General features: G+C 38.5%; 1 protein-coding gene across 10 annotated transcripts in view; it reads left to right on the top strand.

The window, feature by feature from the left end:
• The window catches only part of LOC105463782 (neogenin 1), a 258,380-nt gene that overhangs the window by 71,417 nt on the left and 162,039 nt on the right, over nucleotides 1-24,924 (top strand). For all 10 annotated transcript variants that reach the window (XM_011711090.3, XM_011711085.3, XM_011711087.3 and 7 more), the window contains exons 3-5: nucleotides 5,453-5,728; nucleotides 9,342-9,495; nucleotides 19,382-19,518. In XM_011711090.3, coding sequence (XP_011709392.2) covers nucleotides 5,453-5,728; nucleotides 9,342-9,495; nucleotides 19,382-19,518 — 567 coding nt within the window. The remainder of the gene's footprint in view (nucleotides 1-5,452; nucleotides 5,729-9,341; nucleotides 9,496-19,381; nucleotides 19,519-24,924) is intronic.

Raw genomic sequence — 24,924 nt, 5'->3', positions numbered from 1 at the left:
GCATATACTCTGTGTATGGGACCTTGCTATAGGGTTTGCTCAGTGCCATAGAGAATAAACTGTAGCGTGTTTCCACTTGTCCGATGGCTTAATATTGCTATCAGAAGTACTGAGCAGTTCTTTTCTCCTTTTAAACGTGGAAGTGGCAGAGGAAGTGGTATAGGAAAATTAAATCACTTTGATGGCCAACTTCTATCTTACCCAGCATAGCCATTTAGTATAGTTTTGTAAAACTTGAAGTAAAGTCAGAATCCTGGTTCCTTGATGCCTTAACCAAGGAAATGACATTCAATTGGATTAATTGTTTTAAAATCTAGACAGTGTATATTAAGGTGGAGAGCAGAAAGTTATAAAGAGAGGAACTTTCCCTCCTTTTCAGAGTTTCCTTATTTGAAGAATGGTGGAAAATGTAAGAAAAATTAGGGATCTAGAAGAATAAGATGTGGTTTCTAAGTAAGTCATGTCTGTTTTATAGTAGATACTAGCATTCCTGAGATAGTGTTTCTTTACTTGAGTACCAGAGGAAATAGTTTTTGTGAAGGGTCATGTTATACAAAAATGTTATCGTTAAGTCCTGTATTTACTCTCACCTTGGTGAGATGCCCACGTGTGAGACAGGACCTTAGAGATAGTAGTCTCCCGTCTCATTCCTACTCCAGGATTATGGTTTCCCATCTCAGGCTCACTCCAGAGTGTATTTGCTCGTACTTTCAGAGCACAATGGCTGTTTTTTTTTTCTCTTTGGGGACAAATACTCAAAGTTGAATTTGGGTGTGGCAAAAAGTTTCTGTAATTATTCCGTAGTCATAGACTGAGGATAGAAAATTTCCCTTTTCTTTCCTTCTCTCTCTCCCTCACTCCCTTCTACCCTCCCTTCTTTCCTTTCTTCCTTCTTTTCTCTTTATATTTTTCTTCCTTTTCTTTTCTTTCTCTTTTCATTTCCCTTTTCTTTTCTTTTCTTTCTTCTCTCTCCCTTAAATAATCTATTTGCCAGGCTTTCTCCAACATGTTTCTTAAATAAATTAGTATAATGACTGCCTTTACAATGTTATAATGAGGTCAGTGTTTATAATTTAAGTTCTTAAATGTCTCTTATCTGGGCTTTATTCATGGGCTCCTTCCTCTCAGCTGTCCCCCCACATACTATCATTAAATCCAGTGAATTCTGCTTCTTAATTTCTCTGTACTTAATCCACTTTCTCCTTCCCGAGGCAACTTCCAGTGTTTCCTCAGCACAGCCTTGTAAGCATCTGCCTGCTACCTTACTCTTCCCCTCCTCCAGTCCAGTCTCCAACCTGGCTAGAGTACTCTTTCTCATCCTTCAGTGATCCTCCAGTAACACCATCAAGGTAACATCTAAACTCTCAAATAACAGGCCTGTTGATTCCTTTTATGAGCTGTCCTCCACTTCTCCAACCTTATTTCTTAACATTTCACCCTGCCTCTGTCCCCACTCCTGTCCCCTACCTCCACCATCACCCTCACCACAGTTATAAGCACTGGCAGTACTGAGTGTTTTTTTCCTTTCATTTATTCTCTGCCTTCCACCCTTTGCTTATGGCATCCCCACTGCCTGTTAATTTTATCCTCCACCTTTTCCTCACTTTCTTCTCCTCTGCTAAGTTTGTCCATTCTTTCTCTTAGCTTTGATACCTTCAGGAAGCATTTTTTGACCCAGTATCTAAGCAAGCAGCACCATAAAAGGTGATACATTCTGCGGTGACTGCATACAGGGTTCTGTAGGAAAGTTATTTAACCCACTCTTGGCCCTAGGTATCAGGAGTAAATAGTATCCAAGCTAAGTGATTAAATAAAAGTTCTTTTAAATAGTTGCATAGTATACATTGTCTAGATATACTTACTGTGATTTATTTGAAGATTTCTTTGTTGATGAACAGTTAAATGGATTAAATTGTTGGATATTATAGGCAATACTATAGTGAACTGCCTTCTGCAAATCTTTATTTCTATAAAATAGATTACTGGAATTGGGATTCCTGGATCATAATATACACTTGTGTGTGTGCGCAATTAAAAGGAACTAGTTTGTCAGTTCCTCAAAATGTTAACCATGGTGTTACCATATGACCCAGCAATTCCACTCCTAGGCATTGTGGGGTAGGTATGGGGTTATGCGGAATGACTGCAAGTGAGTACGAGATTTCTTTCTGGAATGATGAAAAGGTTCTGAAACTAGATTATGGTAATGATTACCCAACTTTATTCATATACTAAAAAATATTAAATTATGTACTTTAGATAGTGAACTTTATGGTATATAAATTATATCTCAATAAAACTTAAAATTCTGCCAAATTGCCATTCTAAAAGACTCTTAGAGTTTTTTGGTTGCAAGCAGTAGTACTGATCGTAGCCAAGTCAAGCAAGAAGGGAAGTTTTTAAAAGATCAGTAAATAGGTACCTCATAGAATTAAGTATGAGAGGTCTTTTTCCCTGAGCTGTCTCATTTCTCCACAACCAAAATTTCTGTTTTTTTGCCTGAGCAGTATGCTGGCTGTGGGTATTTTGTGCCCAGAGGTAGGGTAATAGGGTGCTCTATATACAGACATTGTTAATATCCTCTTGTCAACTCCAGGTCTTACTCCCACTCTCCTTTTTGTCCTGTAGTTCTCCAGAGGCAGCAGGACAACTGGCTTCCTTCTTGGGAGCGCAGGAAGCTGCAGCGTTCCCTGCCTTGATATGTCAGTTACTAGTCCTCCATGTGCTTTCCCTACTCAGAAATTTTTTGAAATCTCTTGTCTGCCAATTCTCCATATGTTTTTGTGAGCTTACATCTTAAAAATTACTAATTTTCATGAGACCTCAGGAGGAAGAATTTTTTGACTCTTAAAAATACAACTGAGCTGGGCGCAGTGGCTCACGCCTGTAATCCCAGCACTATAGGAGGCCGAGATGGGCGAATCACCTGAGGTCAGGAGTTTGAGACCAGCCTGGCCAACATGGTGAAACCCCATCTCTATTAAAAATACACACATTAGCCAGTATGCTAGTGCACGCCTGTAACCCCAGCTACTTGGGAGGCTGAGGCAGGAGAATCGTTTCAACCCTGGAAGCAAAGATTGCAGCGAGCCAAGATTGTGCCACTGTACTCCAGCATGGGCGACAGAGTGAGACTCTGTCTCAAAAAAAAAAAAAATTAAATTAAATTAAAATAGAACCATATTTTGGTTTTATTGATTAAGATTTCCTCCTTTCCCCAACTTTATTAGTTTCTGTGTTTCTCTTTGTTAATTCCTTTCTTCTGGTATTCTGGTTTCTTAAAAGTAGATTTTTGGTCAAATCATGGGAGCTCAAGGAAAAAAAGCAGATTTTTTTTGGATAATTTTATCTTTATTTTTTTTCCTGCAAAAATCCCTTTGAAATGAAAAAAAAAAAGAAAAAGAAAAAGCTTATTGCAGGGCTGTAAAACCTGTGTGATTTATGTTTGAACTAATTCACCGTCATAAAACTAGAAAACCTGTAATCATTTCTCATGATTTGTTTGTTCTTCCTTGAAGAAACATTTTGTTTCATTCTGAGCATAGCATTCACTTTTTAGATATTAATTATAATAGCTAGTTAAGTGTTTATGCAATATACTATATATAAATTATTTATTTTAAGTACTTTTTTTTCTTTTATCAATCCTGTGAGGCCTATTATTCTCATTTTACTTGTGAAGACACTGAGTCTTAGGGAGTGGTTAAATAACTTGCAAGCTTCATACACCCATGAAGTGGTGGTATGGGGATTCAGATTCAGATATGTGACTTGAAAACTGTTGCTCTTAGCTACTGCATCCTGTGGCATCTATATTTATGATGACATTTTTGGTTCACATTTTATTTTGAGATCATTTCAAACTTAGGGAGTAGGTACAAGAATAGAACAAAGAAATCTCATATAGCTTCACCTAGATTACCTGATTGGTAACATCTTATCATATCTGCCTTATCCCCCAAATATGCATACATCCAAATACATATTTTTTCTGAGCCATTAAGAGTAAATTGCAGACAGGTTTTCCTGTAACTGCCACCTAAATACCCACGTGTATAGTTCTTTGAAACAAGGACATTCTCCTAGATAACCACAGATATCCATCAAAATTAGGAAATTAACTATAATACAACACTACCGTTTAATTTAGATTTCACTGATTATCTCAATAATGTTCTTTATAGTAAACCCAAAGCACAGTACCCCCCTGTCCTCCTCCCACACATACTCTTCTTTCTGGCCCAAGATTACATATTTCACTTAGTAGTTGTGTCTCTTTAAACTCTTTTGACATAACTTGGTTTTTCCTTGCCTCATTTTGGGTTTGTTCGATTTCTCCCATGAATAGATTCAGATTTTGCAGTTTTGGGAGAAATACCACAGAAGTAATGCTGTGTTCTCTGTGCATCATGCCAAGAAGCATGTGCTATTTTGTTCTGTTGCTGGTGATGTTAACTTTTACTACCTAAGATGGTCTGTGCAGTGTTTCTCCATTGTAAAGCTTTGTACTTTTGTTAATTAGTAATGAGTATTTTGGGAAGAGATACTTTGATATTCTGTAAATATACTGTTCCTCATCACATTTTTGTTTACTAGTTTTAGTATCCATTGAGATTCATGCCTGAATCAGTTATTACTATCAAGTGGTGATTTTTCTAGTTCCATCATTTCTGTACGGTAGAGCTTTTCCTTCTCTTCCACTTACTTGTTTGCATTTGCACGAACTCACAGATTCTTGTTTTATTCAGTGGGTTATAGTGCATGTTAATACTGTTATCCCAGATTTAACCAGAGGAAGCTCCCTTCAGTCTGACTTCTATGCCCTTTTGATATGTCTTCATTGTTCTTTGGACACTTTTCTTTCTTTATGTTGTAAGATGTCCCAGGTTCATCTTGTACTTTCTCTCCATCTGCACTCTTAGAATTGGGCATTTCTCCAAGAATGTTATTTAGAAAAGGTAGAGACACCATATGTACCATTGCTACTGAAGTGATAGCAATGCTGGACCTTCTCTGTGGACAGGGCTAGGAAGTATATAGGTGTATATATGTATATAGGTATAGCAATGAATATGTAATGACAAAATGTATAAATATTTCACACATACATAGGCACCCATATATATTTTTATTTCTATAATTATATAAAACCATGACGTTTACACTGATACCTCCATTCTAGACCAGTACCATAGGACTTATTCTACCCATCTCCTTTTCAGTGTTTGTACCTTGCTTCTCCAACTGTGAGGAATCTGATTCCAGTTATCCTTAATGCATTTACTTATTTGCCCAGTATTCCTGTATTTAGCTAATTTCTGTGGACCTTTTTCTCAACCCTGGTTCTGCCATATGTTGTAGCCATGTGGGCTGACTTGCTCCTGGCCCCCAAGACAAAATTTTAAAGTAATATTTAATTAAATTTTATTTCTTCTTTTCCTTTATTGTCCAGGTCTTCCAAGATTTACCAGCCAACCAGAACCTTCCTCAGTTTATGCTGGGAACAGCGCAATTCTGAATTGTGAAGTTAATGCAGATTTGGTCCCGTTTGTGAGGTGGGAACAGAACAGACACCCGCTTCTTCTGGATGATAGAGTTATCAAACTTCCAAGTGGAATGCTGGTTATCAGCAATGCAACTGAAGGAGATGGCGGGCTTTATCGCTGCATAGTGGAAAGTGGTGGGCCACCAAAGTATAGTGATGAAGTTGAATTGAAGGTTCTTCCAGGTATTAACTCATTATCAGGACTGATGGTTTTATGTTTATGAATGGGTAAACATTATTCTGTTAGAATTTTTAAAAATAATGAATATTGGCCGGGCACAGTGGCTCATGCCTGTAATCCCAGCACTTTGGGAGGTTGAAGTGGTGAATCACCTGAGGTCCAGCCTGGCCAACATAGCAAAACCCTGTCTTTACTAAAAATACAAAAATTAGCCAGGCGTGGTGGCGGGTGCCTGAAACCCCAGCTACTCTGGCGGCTGACGCAGGAAAATTGCTTGAACCCGGAAGGTGGAGGGTATAGTGAGCCGAGATTGTGCCACTGCACTACAACTTGGGTAATAGAGCAAGACTCCATCTCAAAAAAAAAACAAAAAAACAAAAAAAAACCAATGTTAATATGTGGTATGACATTTTACTGTCAGCATAAGGAGTCTCAGTTTCTTACAGGAGTGAAAAGAAGAAAATGTGCCAGAAGATCCACTCTTTAGGGAATGCATTATTAAAAATTTAGCTCTGTATCTTTTGTCAAGCCTTCTCCCCAACAATAGGATACTTTTATTGTTAGATCTTTTCACTTATACAAATCAGATACCCATCCAGGCTAGTTCATATAAGGGATGGGTTGGGTGGTAAGTGTTAACATGGTGGCTCTAGAGGCAATGGCAGGCAAGAGTCCTTGGATCTTTATACTCCCCATTTTAGTGTAAACTCAGCTCCTATTTGAATCTTTCTTTTTGTGTGTCTTCTCAGTTCCTGCCCCTTCTGGCATTCCTCATAATCAATTCTGTATATCTTTTCTCACTGTATAACTTCTGCTTACTCATAACTTCCTCCCACTTGTAGCTCATCGTAGCCCCTCTAGCCTTTTGGTGTTTCATTACTGTTTACCTTCTGTTCTTACTGCTAGGTGCCCCCTCCATATTTCTCATCTCAAATTTGAGTTTCTGAATATAATTGAACCATCCCTACATTATTTGGGAAGAGTTCTATGTCTGTTAAATAGGCTCATTTTTAACCTATGGATGGGTTTGCAAAGCAGGACTGTGAGCTGCAACTCTTGAGGGTGTTCCTAATAGCCCTTCAACTGATCTTTTTAAAAATCCAGGTTCTTTTTTTTGTCGTTATCCCTCGTCAATTCTGTCTCAGTATATTCTCAGCAAGGACAGTATCTTTTAAAGTGTGTGTGTGCGCGTGTGTGCGTGTGTGTGTCTTGAGACAGGGTCTTGCCCTGTAACCCGGGCTAGAGTGCAGTGGTGTGATCCTGGTTCACTGCAGCCTTGACCTCCTGGGCTCAAGTGTTCCTCCTACCTCAGCCTCCCGAGTAGCTGGGGCTAATAGTTCACACCACCACATCCAGCTAATTTTTTTGTATTTTTTGTAGAGATGGGATTTTGCCGTATTGCCCAAGTTGGCCTTGAACTCCTGGGCTCAAGTGATTCTCCCACCTTGGCCTCCCAAAGTGCTGGGCTTACAGGTGTGAGCCACAGTGGCCAGTGTAAGGTGTATATTATTAGATCTTGTCACACCTTTGCTCAAAACTCCCTAATGGTTTTCTGTGTCATTCAGAGTTAAAGTTTTGGCCTGTAAAGATTTATAATCTTAATACCACTTTCTTGCTTTCTCTCACCTGTCACATCTCCTACTCTTCTCTCCCTCACTCGAAGATTGTGATCACTTTATGTTTCTGCGATACTCCAGATATGCTTTTGGTCATTTTCTCTACCTGGAATCCTCTTTCCTCAGATACCTGCCTGGGTCACTCTCTTATCTCTCTGCTCCAATATTACTTTATCAGTGAAGCCTTTCTTGAACACTGTGTTTAAAACAACAATCTTTGATTTCCACCCCCAGTGTTTTCTCCTTCTACCTTCATTTTACTTCAGAACGTATCACCATCTGACATATTCTATCTTACTTGTCTCTCTCCCTCGTTAGTACGTAAACTCAACCAGAGCAGGGAATTTTGTCTGCTGCCAAAAACACTTTCTGGCATATAGAAGCCAGTAATATTTGCTATGAATTTGTTTAATTGATTCTTATCAAAATTTGATTAAAATATACCTAAGTAATTCAAGGTGAATTTTAAAAAAGAACTATTGCCATATACCAATATCGTTCAGCCTGCTTGCTCACTTGCTTTTACATGACAGAGGTAAGAACTTCTCAACACCTAGGGTAGCATTTAAGCAAATCCTCAAAATGGGATCCAAGAAAACAAGGTTTGTAGTGTCAAAAGATGAGATCACTACTCAACATCTGAAACAAAAACATAACGTGGAATGTTTTGCTTACTTAAGTAAGGGAGAGTTGTGCTCGTCAAACATAGTTTTCTTGAGCAAAGCTAAGTCCTGATCTCCTATAGAATTTTTCAGAAGACATTGTTTTGGGTTGTACTGGTTAAGAGACGGAGGTGGATTAATGTCAGTCATAGAAACATATTTTGTGGTTGATTATGGAGGTGGGAGCAAGTTAACGTCAACCTTAAAAGCAAATGACTGTACCATTAGTTGGCTGACTTTCAAAGCCTGAGCTTGTTTGGCTTTCAAAGGCACGTTCACCCTTGTGAGTTGTCAGTAATCGATTAGGCAATGTTTCCTTGTTACCATGGCCACAGGACTGTCACTAATAGGTTAAACAAGTTTAAGGCTAGTCCTGGAGGTTGTTATCGTGGCTGTAGAACATCTTTTCCAAAGCATGTGAGCACAAGAGTCATATCTCTTCGGCCTGAGACCTTTTTTGTCAAAACTCAATGTTAAGTTAATATTACCCTATTGAGGAGAGAACTCTATCTTCTGCCCACAAGAGTGTGGCCTTTCCATGTTTCCACAAGAGGACAACTCTATAAAGTGAACACACGTTAATTCTAATGTCTGAATAAGAAATATACAAATATAGTAGTAGCTAGATGGTTGCTCAATTACAAAATCAAGGGATTGACAGACTAAGTGAGCAAGTTAAAGAGATGAAACTCTGAAAGCTTTTCAGAAATAATACACAGATACAGGAAAGAAAGGAAACCTCTTATCCCTGTGAGTATGGATAAGGATACCAAGGAGGAAGATGCCAAGGGTCCTGAGCTTACTCAGTCTCCGCTGTTTGTACCACTCATATGGCTTTTATCTTATCTTTCAACGTGAAGGGGATTCATGTCAAATATCCCTCAATTGATTGACAAGTACGTACCCTGAAGGCAGGAGCGGTACGTTATATGTCCTTAGGACCCCTAAAGAGGCTAGCACAATGCTTTGCACATAGAATTTGTTTGAGAAGTGTTTGCTAATTTGAATGGAAATCTTTATATTATTTTTGCTTAAAATATTTTGTCATATAAAGCCACACAGACTGAATAAGAACTAGTCGTTCCTCAAGATTAAAGCGGTAAATTGCTCTGTCTTTTGTGTGTGTGTGTGTGTGGGTGGGGGTAATGATGGGGTCTTGGCTATATGCCTACCCTAGTCTCAAACTCTGGGCTCAAGCAGTCCTCCCTCCTCAGTCTCCCAAAGTGATGGGATTACAGGTGTGAGCCACCATGCCCGGCTTGTTTTGTCCTTTATTTAATTATTGTCTTTTGTTAATTTGTTGTTTTGTTTTGGCTTTTTTTTTTTTTTTCTTTTAGATACTGAGGTGACATCAGACTTGGTGTTTTTGAAACAGCCTTCTCCCTTAGTCAGAGTCATTGGTCAGGATGTAGTGTTGCCATGTGTTGCTTCAGGACTTCCTACTCCAACCATTAAATGGATGAAAAATGAGGAGGCACTTGACACAGAGAGGTAAGTGTTGTCTGCCTAAAAGCCTTTTTCAGCCTTAGCTTAAGACTTTGTCTAATCCCATTTGGGACTACTGACTAATTTAAAAAGATTATCAACTTTATTTAAACACATCATAATGCTCATATATCATCCTTGAAATATGTTTATGTGATATATGTGATTAGGATATTTAAAGAAAAAGATAATTTCAAAATATTAAGAGATAATTAATTATTCCCTTTGTTCCTGTTGAAGCCGCAGTGTACTCAGCTTAAGGCTTCAGGATTTTCTTTTTTTTTTTTTTTAAATTATTATTATACTTTAAGTTCTAAGGGTACATGTGCATAACGTGCAGGTTTGTTACATATGTATACTTGTGCCATGTTGCTGTGCTGCACCCATCAACTCGTCAGCACCCATCAACTCGTCATTTACATCAGGTATAACTCCCAATGCAATCCCTCCCCCCTCCTCCCTCCCCATGATAGGCCCCGGTGTGTGATGTTCCCCTTCCCGAGTCCAAGTGATCTCATTGTTCAGTTCCCACCTATGAGTGAGAACATGTGGTGTTTGGTTTTCTGTTCTTGTGATAGTTTGCTAAGAATGATGGTTTCCAGCTGCATCCATGTCCCTACAAAGGACACAAACTCATCCTTTTTTATGGCTGCATAGTATTCCATGGTGTATATGTGCCACATTTTCTTAATCCAGTCTGTCACTGACGGACATCTGGGTTGATTCCAAGTCTTTGCTATTGTGAATAGTGCCGCAATAAACATACGTGTACATGTGTCTTTATAGCAGCATGATTTATAATCCTTTGGGTATATCCCCAGTAATGGGATGGCTGGGTCATATGGTACATCTAGTTCTAGATCCTTGAGGAATCGCTTCAGGATTTTCTTCCCTAAATTTTTGCAGGAGCTTTGGTCCTGAGTAGCCTGAGTCTTCTTACTCATTCTCATATGCATTTCGTTGACAGTAGTTTTTCCATTGCACAATCAGTATGAGAAATTGGGCTGGGCACGGTGGCTCACGCCTGTAATCCCAGCGCTTTGGGAGGCTGAGGCGGGCAGATCACGAGGTCGGGAGATCGAGACCATCCTGGCTAACACAATGAAACCCTGTCTCTACTAAAAATACAAAAAATTAGCCAGGCGTTGTGGCATGTGCCTGTAGTCCCAGCTACTCGGGAGGCTGAGGTGGGAGAATCACTTGAACCCAGGAGATGGAGGTTGCAGTGACCCGAGATCACACCACTGCACTCCAGCCTGGGCAACAAGAGCAAAACTCCGTCTCAAAAAAGAAAAAAGAAAAAAAAAAAAAGGAAAGAAACTGTATTCCTCATCCTGTTGTTTTTGCCTTTTGAAATCCTATCAGAAATCATAAATTCTTCATCTTTCACAAAATACCAACCACCTTACTCTCCTTCCTGTCTCCTCTCATTACTCCCTTATGCAATGGGTGCTTTTCTCAGATCTATTCTCATAAGAGATGTGGGGTGGTGGTAGGTAGGTATGTTTTTGCTTCCAAAATAATGTTATCTTGTGCACTGTAGGATGTTTACTGGCATCCCTGCCTTCTACCCATAGGTGGCAGTAGCACGTCCAAATTGTGACAACCAAAAATGTCCCTAGATACTGTGAGATAGTCTTTGGGAAACAAAATTGCCCCCAGTTGAGGACCGTTGTTCTACAGCAGTGCTGTTCAATTGAAGTATAACACAAGCCACACATGTAATTTTAAAATGTCTTATAGCCATGTTTTTAAAAAGTAAGAAGTACATGTACAATAATAAATATAATAGTAATATTTTATGTGATGTACCAGTTAACATGAAATGTAGTTCTACCAAAACAATAAAGTTTGTGTTTAGTGGGAAACATTTAACACAGCTTTAGCTTGTACATTTATTTTAAAATTTCAGAAATTCAGTTCTGCAGTTATACAGGCCACATTTCAGGTAGCCACATGTGGCTAGTGGCTATTGATTTGGACAGGGCAGGTCTAGAGTTTCTCAGTTGTGTAATCAAAAGTGGACAGACAGTTTTAATTTGTATAGTTCAGTAGCCAAGATGTAGAAATGGGTATCTGTCTAGTTACCTGGGTGATCAGCCTACAATGATCACTGGGGATGATGGAATACAGTCAGATTGTTCCCCACGTGCCCCATTAGCAAAACATGCCATTCTCCCCAACATCACCTGATTTCTTTTGCATCATCCATCCACTCAGCAACTTCCTCTCTCCACATTTTGCTTCCTCCCTACTCCTTTCTACATTTTGCTTCCTTTCTACTCCTCTTTCCAGCTAAATACTATATAAGCAAAGAATTTATAAGACTTCAAATTTTTTTTTTTTTTTTTTTTTTGCCAACTGAAACATAGGGAACCTTAAAATAGGGATAAACATGTGAAGTTCTTACAGTAGAAATTTTAATTGGCTATATGTTAGAACAAAATCTTTATCAGGAGTAGGAAGGCTGAAATATGTTATTTTAAAACATATTTTGTCATGAAGGGATATTCTGAAAATATAAAAGTTATATATAATGATTTTTTATGTCAAATAAATGTGAGGCTTTCTATGATTCTCATTTGTTCAGTAATTACTCAACAAATATTTATCAAATGCTGACTATGTCATGCATGTTCCAGGTGCTGGGAGTAGAGTAGTGAAGCAAATGGAGTTCTTGATCGCATAGAGCTTACATTCTAGTGGGAAAGAGTCAGATAATAAGTAAAAATAAAAAATGTCAGGTTATGGTAAGTGCTGTGAAGAAGATTAAGACAAATTATATCAGGAGTGCCAAGAGAAATAGAGATAGGATTGCTATTTTATACAACGTGTTAGAGAATTGTTCTTTTAGTAGAATGATTCTCAGACTGGGGTCTGAGTGGGCCAGGGTATGCACATCATGATAGAAAAGTTTCATATCTTCCTGAAACATCCAATTTTATTCAGAGATATCCTTGGGAGCAGATGATTTTTAGTGAATATGTCGTGGTTAGTAATATTCCTCTGAATTTTAAGGATAAAGCGGTAGACTTTGAAGATTGAGTTGACTTATTTCTGCCTTTAGTTCTGTAGGCTCCTGAATACTCAGGTTAGGTGGCTGAAAAGTCTGAGAAGCACTGCCTTGGTATGTCACTGTCTCAAGAAGTTTCAGAAGAAAATAAGAGCAGGACAGTGTTGGTGGTGTTCACATTGGTCTATCCAGACTCTAGCACAGTGCCTGGCACATAACTGGGGAGGGGAAGTGGTGGCCAATATATTTAGCTTGAATAACCCAAAGTAATGTAGGAAAATATAAGTAAGTGAATGAAGCACAGGAGTGCTTTTGGTTGGATGTAGGTAATTACTCAAAATATCTTTGTTTCTGCTAGAGCCTTATGAGATATGTAGATAGGCCTTAGCCAATAAATGATCTAGACCCCAAATTAGAGGATTAGAAGTTGAAAGAAAAAAGTGGCTAGAAATTCAGATAGTGTTGGGCGGGCTCTAGTAAAAAAAAGATCTTAAATAACTAAATGTCCTTTTTTATTACTAATCTTAAGACTTCTTTGAAAGTGAACTTAAAAACATTTCCATGACTTTTATAAATGTCCAAGAATTGATCTATATATTTAACCTTTGATCAAATTTGTTCAGATTTACAATAATCATAGCTAATGAAAAAGGGGGTCGAAATGGATCCCATTCACTAAGTAGTTTTAATTTAAAGGGAGAGAATCCGGAAAATATAAATGCTAATGTTCAAGATGATTGACAGAAAAATGTAATTTAGTAGTCAAATAATGTTATCTTTTAATGGAATGATAGATCTGAACCCCACTGCAAAGGAACAGGTTAAAATGCTTGATATTATTACAATTGACAGTGGTAGAAAAATAAGGTTATTTAAAAAACAAATGAAAGACTTCCACGTCTAGGAAAATTGAGTAGATATATTTTTCCCTATTCCTTTTGCTAAATACACCCAAAAACCCGGGATGTTACATGTGAAGCAAACATAAGAAGACTCTGAAAGGTAGAGAGAGAAAAATTGAGATTGAGTGGCTAGGGAGCTTGAGACCCAAGGAACAGCATGATTGTTAGTTCTTTTTTATATTTCTTGCGACAGAGTCTTGCTCTGTTGCCCAGGCTGGAGTGTGGTGGTGTGCTTTTGGCTCACCGCAGCCTCCGCTTCCCAGGATCAAATGAGTAGCTGGGATTATAGGCATGTGTCACCACTGCCAGCTAATTTTTGTATTTTTAGTAGAGACAGGGTTTCGCCATGTTGGCCAGGCTGGTCTCGAACTCCTGGCCTCAAATGATCCTCCCATCTTGGGCTCCCAAAATGCTGGGATTACATATGTGCGTTACTGCGCCCAGCCAACTTGGTGGTTAGTTCTGTGGGCTCAGGTTCCCCCCCGCCCCACAAGACCCTGTCAGGAACCTGAGCTGTGTTTTGCCTCATATGTGCCAGACTTGGAGCTAAAGAACCCAGCAACCTGGAAACCCTAATAGGCACAAACAAAAAAAGCCTCAACAGAAGGTGCTCTCTAGCCAAAGGGGCAGGAAAAGGGCATCTCACCAAGACAAAAGCTGTTAGACTGTACTTACTCCTACTCCAGTCAAACACCACAGAAGAAACTGTGGCCCCACCCTACCATGCCAGTCAAAGACCATGCCAGGAGCCTAGATTTCCACCCTTCCCAGGTTGTAGCGAGGCATCTCAGCCTCCTTGCTAAGTGGTGTCAAAGTTGGAGTAGGCAGCCAAGACTTTTATCCTAGCCAGGCAGTAATGAGGCCCCTCCCATGTCAGTAGAGAACACATGGAGAGCCTCAACTTTCACCCCATCCAGCTGTAAGAGGCAACCCTTCCCTTCACACTGGGGTGGTATCAAAGGAAGCCCAGTGGAGAGTCAAGGCTTTACCATCATGTAGTAGCAAGGCCCCCTCCGTGGTGTCAACACCATGTGACCATGTAGGGGAACAATAATGAGACAGTCCTACCCCTTCTACCCAGGGAGGCATCAGCGGAGGCCTAGGGGGGTGCTGGAACTCCCAACCCTGCTGAGAAGCAATGAGGAAACCCCTCCCCACTTACATGTTAGTGGAGGCTGAGTGGGAAACCTGAACTGACAGTAATGAGACAGCACTCCCACCCCCACCCACTTTCTCTGCTAGTGTGGTGTTAGAAGAAGAGAGCTAAAACAGAAGGATTAAATAAGATCCAGAGTGTCATAACATAATACCTAAAATATCCAGGTTTCAGTTGAACGTAATACATCATACCAAGAACCAGGAAAACCTCAGCTGAAAGGAGAAAAGACAGTGACAGAGATTTTAGAATTATCTGACAGAGATTGTAAAGCAGTCATCAAAGAATCGCTTCAGTGAACAATTATAAACACATTTGAAGCAAATGAAAAAATAGAAATCTCAGTGAAGAAAAAGGTCTCTTCAATGCAGATTTGAAAAAGTTTACTCTCTTTCAAATAACAACAAACAAAAAACTAAATTAAACAGTTTTCTTGTTTGGTTTTCTCTTCATTCTTACCACCCTACAGAAGTTGTCTTTAACATCTGTTTTCTTCTCAGTTTCTTTATCTAATGTATCTGCAAGATTTTACCTCCTACATGTCTCTGGAATCCATCCATGAATTAACCACGTGCCTTATTCTAAGTTACAGTCTCTGCAGTGGCCTCCTAATTGTTCTTCCCACCTGTACTCTGGCCTCATTCCAGATACACCTTCACACTCCTGCCAGAGCAGTCTTTTCAAAGCTCTCATTTTCCCACAGCACTCTCAACCCCCTACCCACTTTTAAAAATGTTTAATGGATTTCCATTGTTCTTAGGTTAAGGACCCAAATTCTTAAAACGGTTTTCAAAGCCTTATGGAGTCTGGCTCCATCCTCATCCTCCTCTCTTTTCTTACACTTTGCCACACTGATTTCTTTTAGATCCCCAAACCACTGTGATCCTTTCTGCCACAATTAATTTGCATGTGCTAGTCTGTCTTTCTGAAATACTTTTCTCACCTCATTTTAGTTAGCTTCTACTCATTCTTCAGATCTCAGCTTAGGGGTTACTTTGTCAGGAAAATCTCTCCTCGTCCCTAATTTCCTGGCAGGTTCTTTTGCTATACCGTTTTGTAGAGTTATCTTCTATGTCTGTGTTTCCCACTTGAGGTGCATGACAGCACTGATTGTGTTTTTGCTCAGTGCTATATCCCCAGCTGCTACCTGACACATATGGACACACCAATAAATATTTGTTAAATGAATGAGTAAATCTCTCTCCTTACCTTCTTTATCCAACTTTTTAAGAGTAGTCAATACTTTTTTGCTTTCTTTTTGTCCCTATTGTTACAGCCATAGTTAATCTTTTGCTCTTTAATTCTGGACCATGTAATTATATAATCAAACTTCTGCTTCAGTGTTTTCCCACTTTCTTTTGTTTCTTCACAGAAGTCTGATTGTGTCATTACTCTGCTCAAAAGCCTTTCCCTAAGACCTAAAACCATAAAAATTCTAGAAGATAACATTCAAAAAACCCTTCTAGACATTGGCTTAGGCAAAGACTTCATGACCCTGAACACAAAAACAAACACACAAAAAAAAGAAAGATAAATAGATGGTACTTAATTTAAAAAGCTTCCGCACAGCAAAAGAAATAATTAGTAAACAGACAACCCACAGAGTGGGAGAAAAGCTTCACAATCTATACATCCGACAAAGGACTAATATCCAGAAGCTACAAGAACTCAAACAAATCAGTGAGAAAAAAACAAGCAATGCCATCAAAAAGTGGGCTGAGGACATGAATAGACAGTTCTCAAAAGAAGATATACAAATGGCCAACAAACATGAAAAAATGCTCAACATCATTAATGATGAGGGAAATGCAAATCAAAGCCGCAGTGCGAAACCGCCTTCCTCCTGCAAGAATGGCCATAATCAAAAAATCAGAAAGTAATAGATCTTGACGTGGATGTGGTGAAAAGGGAGCACTTTTACACTGCTGGTGGGAATGTAAGCTAGTACAACCACTGTGGAAAACAGTGTGGAGATTCTGTAAAGAACTACAAGTAGATCTATCATTTGATCCAGCAATCCCATTCCTGTATCTATAATGAGGAATAGAAGTCATTATACAAAAAAGATACTGCACATGCATGTTATAGCAGCACAATTTGCAATTGCAAAAATATGGAACCAGCCCAAATGCCCATCAATTGATGAGTGAATAAAGAAATTGTGGTATAAATATATACTACTCAGCCATAAAATTGAATGAAATAACACCATTCACAGCAACCTGGATTGAATGGGAGACCATTATTTTAAGTGAAGTAACTCAGGAATGAAAAACCAAACATCCTGTGTTCTCACTCATAAGTGGGACCTAAGCTATGAAGATGCAAAGGCATAAGAATGATACAGTGGACTTTGGGGATTCGGGGGAAAGGGTGGGGGGGTGCTGAGGGATAAAAGGCTACACGTTGGGTGCAGTGTACACTGCTTGGATGATGGGTGCACCAAAATCTCAGAAATCACCACTAAAGAACTTTTTCGTGTAACCAAACACAACCTGTTCCCCAAAAACCTATTGAAATAATTTTTTTCAAAGCCTTTCCCCTTGGTCAAAAAAGAAAAGTTCTCCTTAGCACACCAGCCTCTTCCAGACTGACCCTAGACTACTCAGGGATACCTTATGTGCAGGAACACTGAGTTTACTTGAGTCCATTGGCTGTATATATTTTTTCACATTGGTTTTTTTCTTTGCATCTTTGAATTTTGGAGTTCCAAAGGCTTGATGGTCTTTTTACTGTGAGCCATGAACTAGTTTAATGAATTAATTCTGCCAAGCAAATGGACATTAATTCTTCCAGGCTTTTTTTTAAAGGGAGTAAAATCAGTCCCATGAAGAAAGACTGACTGCTACGCTACTTGTATGCCAAATATCAGGCATATCAAGTATCAACAATATTTTTTAGTATAATTATTAGATATAAATTACTATATCTTGCTTTCAAAAATAACTAGTGTTTCAAATTTTGTTCATCTCAGCTGGGTATCATGTATACATTGCTGATTTTTCATTTCATGAACATTAAGTTTTTTGTTTCTGAAACTTAGTAAATTTTATCCAGGTATAAAGTGTAGGATTTTAATTTTTGTAAATTTTTCTTATTTTGTGAGGCATCAAAGACCTGTCTTATCTCTCCATTTATTTCATCCCAGTCATTCCTGCTCTATTCCATTATATAATATCTTGCTTCTCTGTTTCATCAGGTAAACCTGGGATTTAAGGGTGTAATTAAAACATTTCTGATAGGAAGGTTGCTTGATAAAGGTTAGTCATGACCTTGCAGGGTCGTATTTCTTAGAGAAGTCACCAGATCTGATTCTGGCTTTCGGCTTTCTATGTCAAGAAACTTAATCATGTTTATCAGATTCAGGAAGACTAATTACCTAGACTTTACAATGTAATGAAATTTAAGCCAGACTAGCACTTCGTTTACCTAGAATGAGAATTATGAATGTGGCCAAGACTGTATAGTCATTTCCTCTGATTTTTATTACCCTTATAAGGAAATCTTTTTTTTTTTTTTTTTTTTTTTTTTTGAGATGGGGTCTCGCTGTGTCACCCAGGCTGGAGTGCAGTGGCATGATCTTGGCTTACTGCAACCTCCGCTTCCCGGGTTCAAGCAGTTCTCCTGCCTCAACTTCTGAGTAGCTGGGATTACAGGCATGCACCACCACACCTGGCTAATTTTTGTATTTTTAGTAGAGACGGGGTTTCTCCTGTAATCCCAGCACTTTGGGAGGCCGAGGCAGGTGGATCACCTGAGTTCAGGAGTTTGAGGCCAGCCTATAAGGAATTCTGTATGAAAAGCCAAATTATAATCAGAACTTTTTAACGGTATTCAGATTTGGAAGAAAAGTCTAACCTGTGGAAACCAGTTTGGATGTGGAACTTCAAAATAAAAATATATGTATACATTTATTTTTGTGTTTGGTACTGTATTTTGAATTTATGTCATCTATGAAAGTGACTTTTAAAGTAGCAGCTTTAATTAGGTACTTGTCTCTAGAATTAACTGCATCTCTTGCCCTATGTCAAGTACCTTTATATGTCTGATTTGGTTAATAACTCTCCAAATTAACTAAATTTGTTCACTTTATACAAATTTGATCAGAATATTGATTGTTCTTCAGTGTTATAGGATTATTTTAGTTTCTCTTTAAATCAACTTAAATAACTCTGTAGAGTTGGCCAGTATTCGTTAACATCCTGATTGATAATGGCATGACGGTGACTGATTTGTGCCCAGCTACCACACCCAGGGAGCTGCTGTCTGGCAACCATTCTCTCTCTCTTCCCTTCCTCTTTTCCTCCCTCTCCTAGATAAGCTACCATAGGGAAACTTTCAGTAGGCACTGTGACCCCTTGACTTAATGTTTTGGATCTAACATTTTGCCCTCTTTGTGTTTTCTTTCTGTTACTAATCTCAGTGTGGCACAGCTGTGGTGGTGTAACTAACTCTCAGATTGATTCCAGACTTCAAAATTACATAATTTGGAAAAAAACTGGCCAGAATAGGGAGACAGGGATGGGCTGAAGGAACTGAAATTGGTTCTAAGAGTAGTACTCCTTTGGGAATAACTAGAAGTGTCAGGGATAATTCATTGTAACATTTGATTTGTATTTGTGATACTTAGCATGTAAAATATGAGCAAAGCAAATTAGACTAAATTAAATTCTGATAATTTTATGTTAGTCTTGGTTCATCTATAGCTATATAAATAATAATACTGTTTAAGTGTTTTCTCTATTTTATGTGGAGAGTTTCTCAGGTATTATTTTCCTAGTACTGAAATGTGTCTTTTTTTTTTCTTTCTTTTTAACACAGTTCTGAAAGATTGGTGTTGCTGGCAGGTGGTAGCCTGGAGATCAGTGATGTTACTGAGGATGATGCTGGGACTTATTTTTGTATAGCTGATAATGGGAATGAGACAATTGAAGCTCAAGCAGAGCTTACAGTACAAGGTATGTAAATATTTACTGTATAATTTTAAAATCCTGTGTACTTTCTGGGTCTGCTAATTTTTAAAAAATATTAACATGGTCGAGGCAATACAGCAAAACAATTAAAAGCATAACTCCTAGACCAGACTGCTTGGGTTTAAATTCTAAAACTTATGTTTCCTAGATATATGACTATAGGAAACTTATTTAATTTCTCTGAACCTCATTTTCCTCAGCTGTAAAATGGAAATAATAAGAGTATTTACCTTATTGGGATTGTTTGAGGGTTAAAAGAGCTAATACTTGTAAAACCCCTGGAATAGTGACTAGAATATTGTAAAAGCTCAATGTTAGCTATTGTTATTATTTTGAGTAGTAGTAGTAGTAGTGACAGGAAGGGTATGATCTGGGGCATCTGGAAGATTCACTTTTCTTCTCTCAGGATGTTTTCTGATGAAGATGTCTCTATTCTGTGACCCCGAATTATGTTTCTCCTCTGTGTTGGTGTCCTTTTTTTTGGGTGAACAGATCACCCAGGAAGGAGCATACTGTGCCTCTCAATATAGCTTGGTTTCATGATTTGGTGTTTATTTTTTTCTGTTCATACTTCTGATAATTACTGCAAGGGTAGTTGTTCTTCCTTTTTCCCCATACTCTTCCCTTTTCCCCTTGTAGGTTCTCTGATTCAGACGTCAGAAAATAAAGATGTCATGTATACGTAGTCTTGTCTTTATCCCCATCTCCTTTGCCATTCCTCCATATGGAAATGTACCCTCAAGTACTGGCTAGAGATGATTAAAATGACCAGAGGTCACTTTTCTACCTCTTCTTCCCACCCCTTCAGAACTCCCAGATTGGTAGCATTCAATCTAGAAAGACTGCTCCCAGTGCTGTTTCTCCCTAAGAGTTAGGAGTGCTGTTTTACTCACTGTAGTCTCTGCTCACTGCAGCCTCTCCCTCTGTCACCCAGGCTGGAGTGGAGTGGCACAGTCTCTGCTCCCTGCAGCCTCGACCTCCTGGGTTCAAGGGATCATTGTGCCTCAGCCCCACAAGTAGTTGAGACTACATGCATGTGCTGCCATGCCGAGTTAGTTTTTGTGTTTTTGGTAGAGATGGGGTTTCATCATGTTGCCCAGGCTGGTCTCGAACTCCTGGGCTCAAACGATCCACCTGCCTGGGCCTCCCAAAGTGCTGGGATTACAGGCATGAGCCACTGTGCCTGGCCAGAGAAAGGTATACCATTGATGAGCAAACTCATGAATTGGAAGATTACATTGAGTAATTCTCTGAGAATACAGCATTAAATGATAAAGATAACACATGGAGTAAAATCTAAGAGATATGATAGGTACATGTAGAAGGACTATCTAGATAAATAGATATCTTAGAGGAGAGAAAGGAAGAGGCAAATATTTGAAGAAATAATTAAGATACATTTTTCAGAATTAGACTTGTAGAACACCTTAGACTAAAAGGACTTACAGACTGTTAAATAGGTGAAAGAAGGAAAAACCCACCTTGAGGTCCATTTACGGTAACATACAATAATATATAATTATATATGCAGTAACATATAATATCAAAGACAAAAAAATTCTAAAAGCGTCCAGTGACAAAGAGCAGATCACCTACAAAAGGAAAATAATTGGATTGAACCTAAGTGTTGATTTGAGAAATCTGGTATCAAGAGGACAATAGAGTAATCTTTTTAAGGTGTTAAAGGACATTGAATACACACAATCTATATGCATCCAAAATGTGAGGCATAATAAAAATTATCACATAAGACCTCTGAAGGTTTGCTACACAAACATACATTGAAAACACTTTTGGAATAAATGCTCAATAAAAGATATATCTGGGAAATACTGCAAGAGCCTTTTAAAACAAAGGGGGAGTTTTAAAACAGCTCCCAGATTCCAGATTCTTTGACTATCCTTCTGAGAGTGGTGGAGTTTATGTCGCTTGCTCTTGAATCTGGGCGGGCTTGGAGCTATTTGGATCAATGAAGTATGGCAGAAGTCGTATGTGACTTCTGAGGCTTTTAAAAAGTTATGCATTGGTTGTCATACTTGGAGAGAATTTCTTTAAAAAGAAAAGGCAGTGCAGATTTTTCCTGGCTCTCTTGATGCTAAGAATGTACAATGGGGAAAGCATAGTCTCTTCAGTAGATGGTGCTGGAAAAACTGGATAGCCACATGTGGGAGAATGAAATCGGACCCTTATCTCTTATATACACCACACACAAAAATCAACTCAAAATGGATTAAACACTTAAACATAACACCTGAACTGTAAAACTACTAAAAGAAAAGAGGGGAAAAGCTTATTGACATTGGTCTTGGCAAAGGTTTTTTGGATGTGACCCCAGAAAACACAGGCGACAAAAGCAAAAATAGATAAATTGGATTGCATTGAACTGAGATGCTCCTGCCAGTGATGGAAACAGTCGGCAGTGAAGAGACAACCTATGGAATGGGAGAAAATATTTGCAAACCAATGAAAACAGAAGGAGGAAATGATGACAAGAGCAAAAATTAATGAAATAAAAAAAAACAAACATTCAAAACAGAGAATGTCAGCAAAGCCAAAAGTTGGTTCATTGTAATGCATAACAATATTGATAAATCCCAGAGAAGACATACATAATTTGACAGAGATCTTTATCTAGACCCCGGGTTGTCAGAGTACTGCTTGTGGGCTAAATCTTCCTGACTGCTTGTTTTTGTACAGCTTGTGAGCTAAAAATAGTTTATACATTTTTAAATAGTTGAAAAATATCAGAAGAATAATATTTTGTGATACATGAAAATTTTACGAGATTTCAAAATTTATTGTTCATGCAGTCTTACTGGCATACTGCCACATTCATTCATTTATGTATTGCCTATGACTGCTTTCATGCCACTACACAGGAGTTGAGTAGTTGTGACAGAGACCATATGGCTCACAGAGCCTAAAATATTTACTGTCTGGCTCTTTAGAGAAAAAGTTTGCCAATCCCTGATGTAGGTTCTACAAAGAACTACAGATCAGTAAGATAAACAAAGAGAAACCAATAGAAAATGGGCAAAAGACTTGAACATCGACCTGGAAGAAGATGTCCAGCTAGCTATTAATATTTGAAAAAGTGGTTGTCATCATTAGTCTTCAGAGAAATGCAAATAAAAACCACAGTGGGATATCACTGTATTCCACTAGAATGGCTAAAATTGAAAAGCTTAACAAATACCAGGCATTGGTTAGGATGAAAAACACTGGGAACTCTAATGTTGACAGGAGTATACACTGACACAATCACTTCAAATTCTGTTTGGCAGAATCTATTAAAAACTGTACACTGGCTAGGCACAGCAGCTCATGCCGGTAATCCCAGCACTTTGAGAGGCTGAGGCCGGAGGATCACTTGAGGCCGGGATTTGAAGACCATCCTGGGCAGCATAGTGAGACCCTATTTCTACAAAAAATGAAAAAATTAGCTAGGCATGGTGGCATGCACCTGTAGTTCCAGCTACTCGGGAGACTGAAGCAGGAGGATTGCTTGAGCCAAGGAATTTGAGGTTATAGTGAACTACGATCGTGCCACTGCATTCCAGTATGGGTGACAAAGCAAGACCATCTCTAAAAAATAAAAACTTAAAAAAAAAAACTGTGCACAGAAATACCCTATGATACAGTAGGTGTATTCCTAGGAGTATACTTACCAGAAATGTATAATTATATGCCCCCAAAACCATGGACAATAATGTTCTTACTAGGAATAATTCAAATGTCCATCAGAATACAAATGTAGGGTAGTGTTCCAGTCATATAATGGCAAATTATCAGCAATGGAAATTGACAGATCACTGCTACATTCAACAATGTGGATAAATCAGAAACACCCTTAAAGAAGAAGCCAGACACAAAAGAATACCTACTATATATGTAATTATATTATTATGTATAATTCCATTTGTGTAAAGTTCAGAAACAGACAAAACTAATCTGTGGTTTTAGAAGTCAGAATAGTGATTACTTTTGGAGAAGGGCAGAGTAGTTACTGAATGTTGCACAGCCCGGCTTCTGGTGTGTTTATGTTCTGTTTCTTAATCTGGGTGGTAGTTACAATTCAAGCTGTATCGTTCATGTGTGCCACGTGAGATCATCTCTTTTCTTTTTTTTACTGTTTACGGATTAGAACTCATAATGTGCAAAAACATATTTGGAAAATTTTGTTTTGAGCCCTGTCCCATAACTGAAAGCATTTATTTTTCAGATAGGGAGAGTAGATTTTGAGAAATAACTGGAGATAGATATATATAAATACAGTCATACCTGTCTGACTTCTGTTATTTTTTTAAGAAGTTATAGCTATAGGAAATGCCATAGTGAGTGCTAATGTAGAAAAGGTTGTAAGTTCATTTTTCATCTGTTAAATGTTTCAGATTTATTGTCTTATCATTAACTTCTGGAGTTTCTACACATGCAGTGACGTGAATTAGCCCATCATGTATTTCCTGTCATCTCAGATTGTTGATAACACTTAAAATGGGTCATGAGGGTTTTTTAAAACAGAAACTTTTCATTTTTTTCTTGTAACAGTTACAATAGACTGTGATACACATGTTCTCTCCCCCACCACCAAAAAGAAATTTTTCCATTTGTATTTTTGTGGAACAAATTGACAAATTCTAAATTGGCTACCCCGTTGACATTGTAAATACTTATAACTAATCTACCACTTAAGTTTTAAACCTCGCTGTCTTTCCTTAAGCCACAGCCTATGTCACTCTACTTCTTTGACTCTTCTGCTCTACTCTTATCTCTGGCCACATTAAGACATTGATCTCCCCTTTTCTCTCAGTCTTTGTGATTTCACTTCCCTTTACTTCATGATCAGTTACAGTATTCTGCTGTCATTCATTAGAACTCTGAGTTCTCTTGGCTTCGGGATAAAAAGCAAATTCCTTATGTCTGCATACAGAGTACATCCAGACCCTTCATAGTCGGCTTTTTCAGCATTAAATGGAGTTAACACACAGGAGTGACTGAGAACAGTCTTGCCCCAGTGAGCCTGGATTCCAGTCTCAGCTCTGTCACTTAGCTTTGTGAACTTGGCCAAGTTAATTAATTTACCTGTGTCTTTGTTTCTTTTATCAGTTGAATGGGTTCTTATAAGGATTAAACTCTTTTCTTTTTAGAAGAACCAGCGTAAAGCACTTTTCTTGTAGTAATAAAATTGGAAACTCGTATGTGATGTTGTGGGGAGAAGGGCAACAACAATTTCTGTCACCAGTTCACTACACAGGACGTCAAAGGGGTGACAAGGAGCTGAGGGAGGAAAAGCCAGGAAACTTTGAGATCAGCAGAGAGAGTCAAGCGGCAGAAAACAGATGTTGAAGCTGCGATGACCAGCATCATTTGCTTAACAGTCAGGGATTTATC

Source organism: Macaca nemestrina, chromosome 7 (assembly GCF_043159975.1).
Source record: "Macaca nemestrina isolate mMacNem1 chromosome 7, mMacNem.hap1, whole genome shotgun sequence".
Classification (NCBI taxonomy): Eukaryota; Metazoa; Chordata; class Mammalia; order Primates; family Cercopithecidae; genus Macaca; species Macaca nemestrina.
The sequence above is the reverse complement of the archived record's forward strand: the minus strand, read 5'-3'. Positions and strand labels throughout refer to the sequence as shown.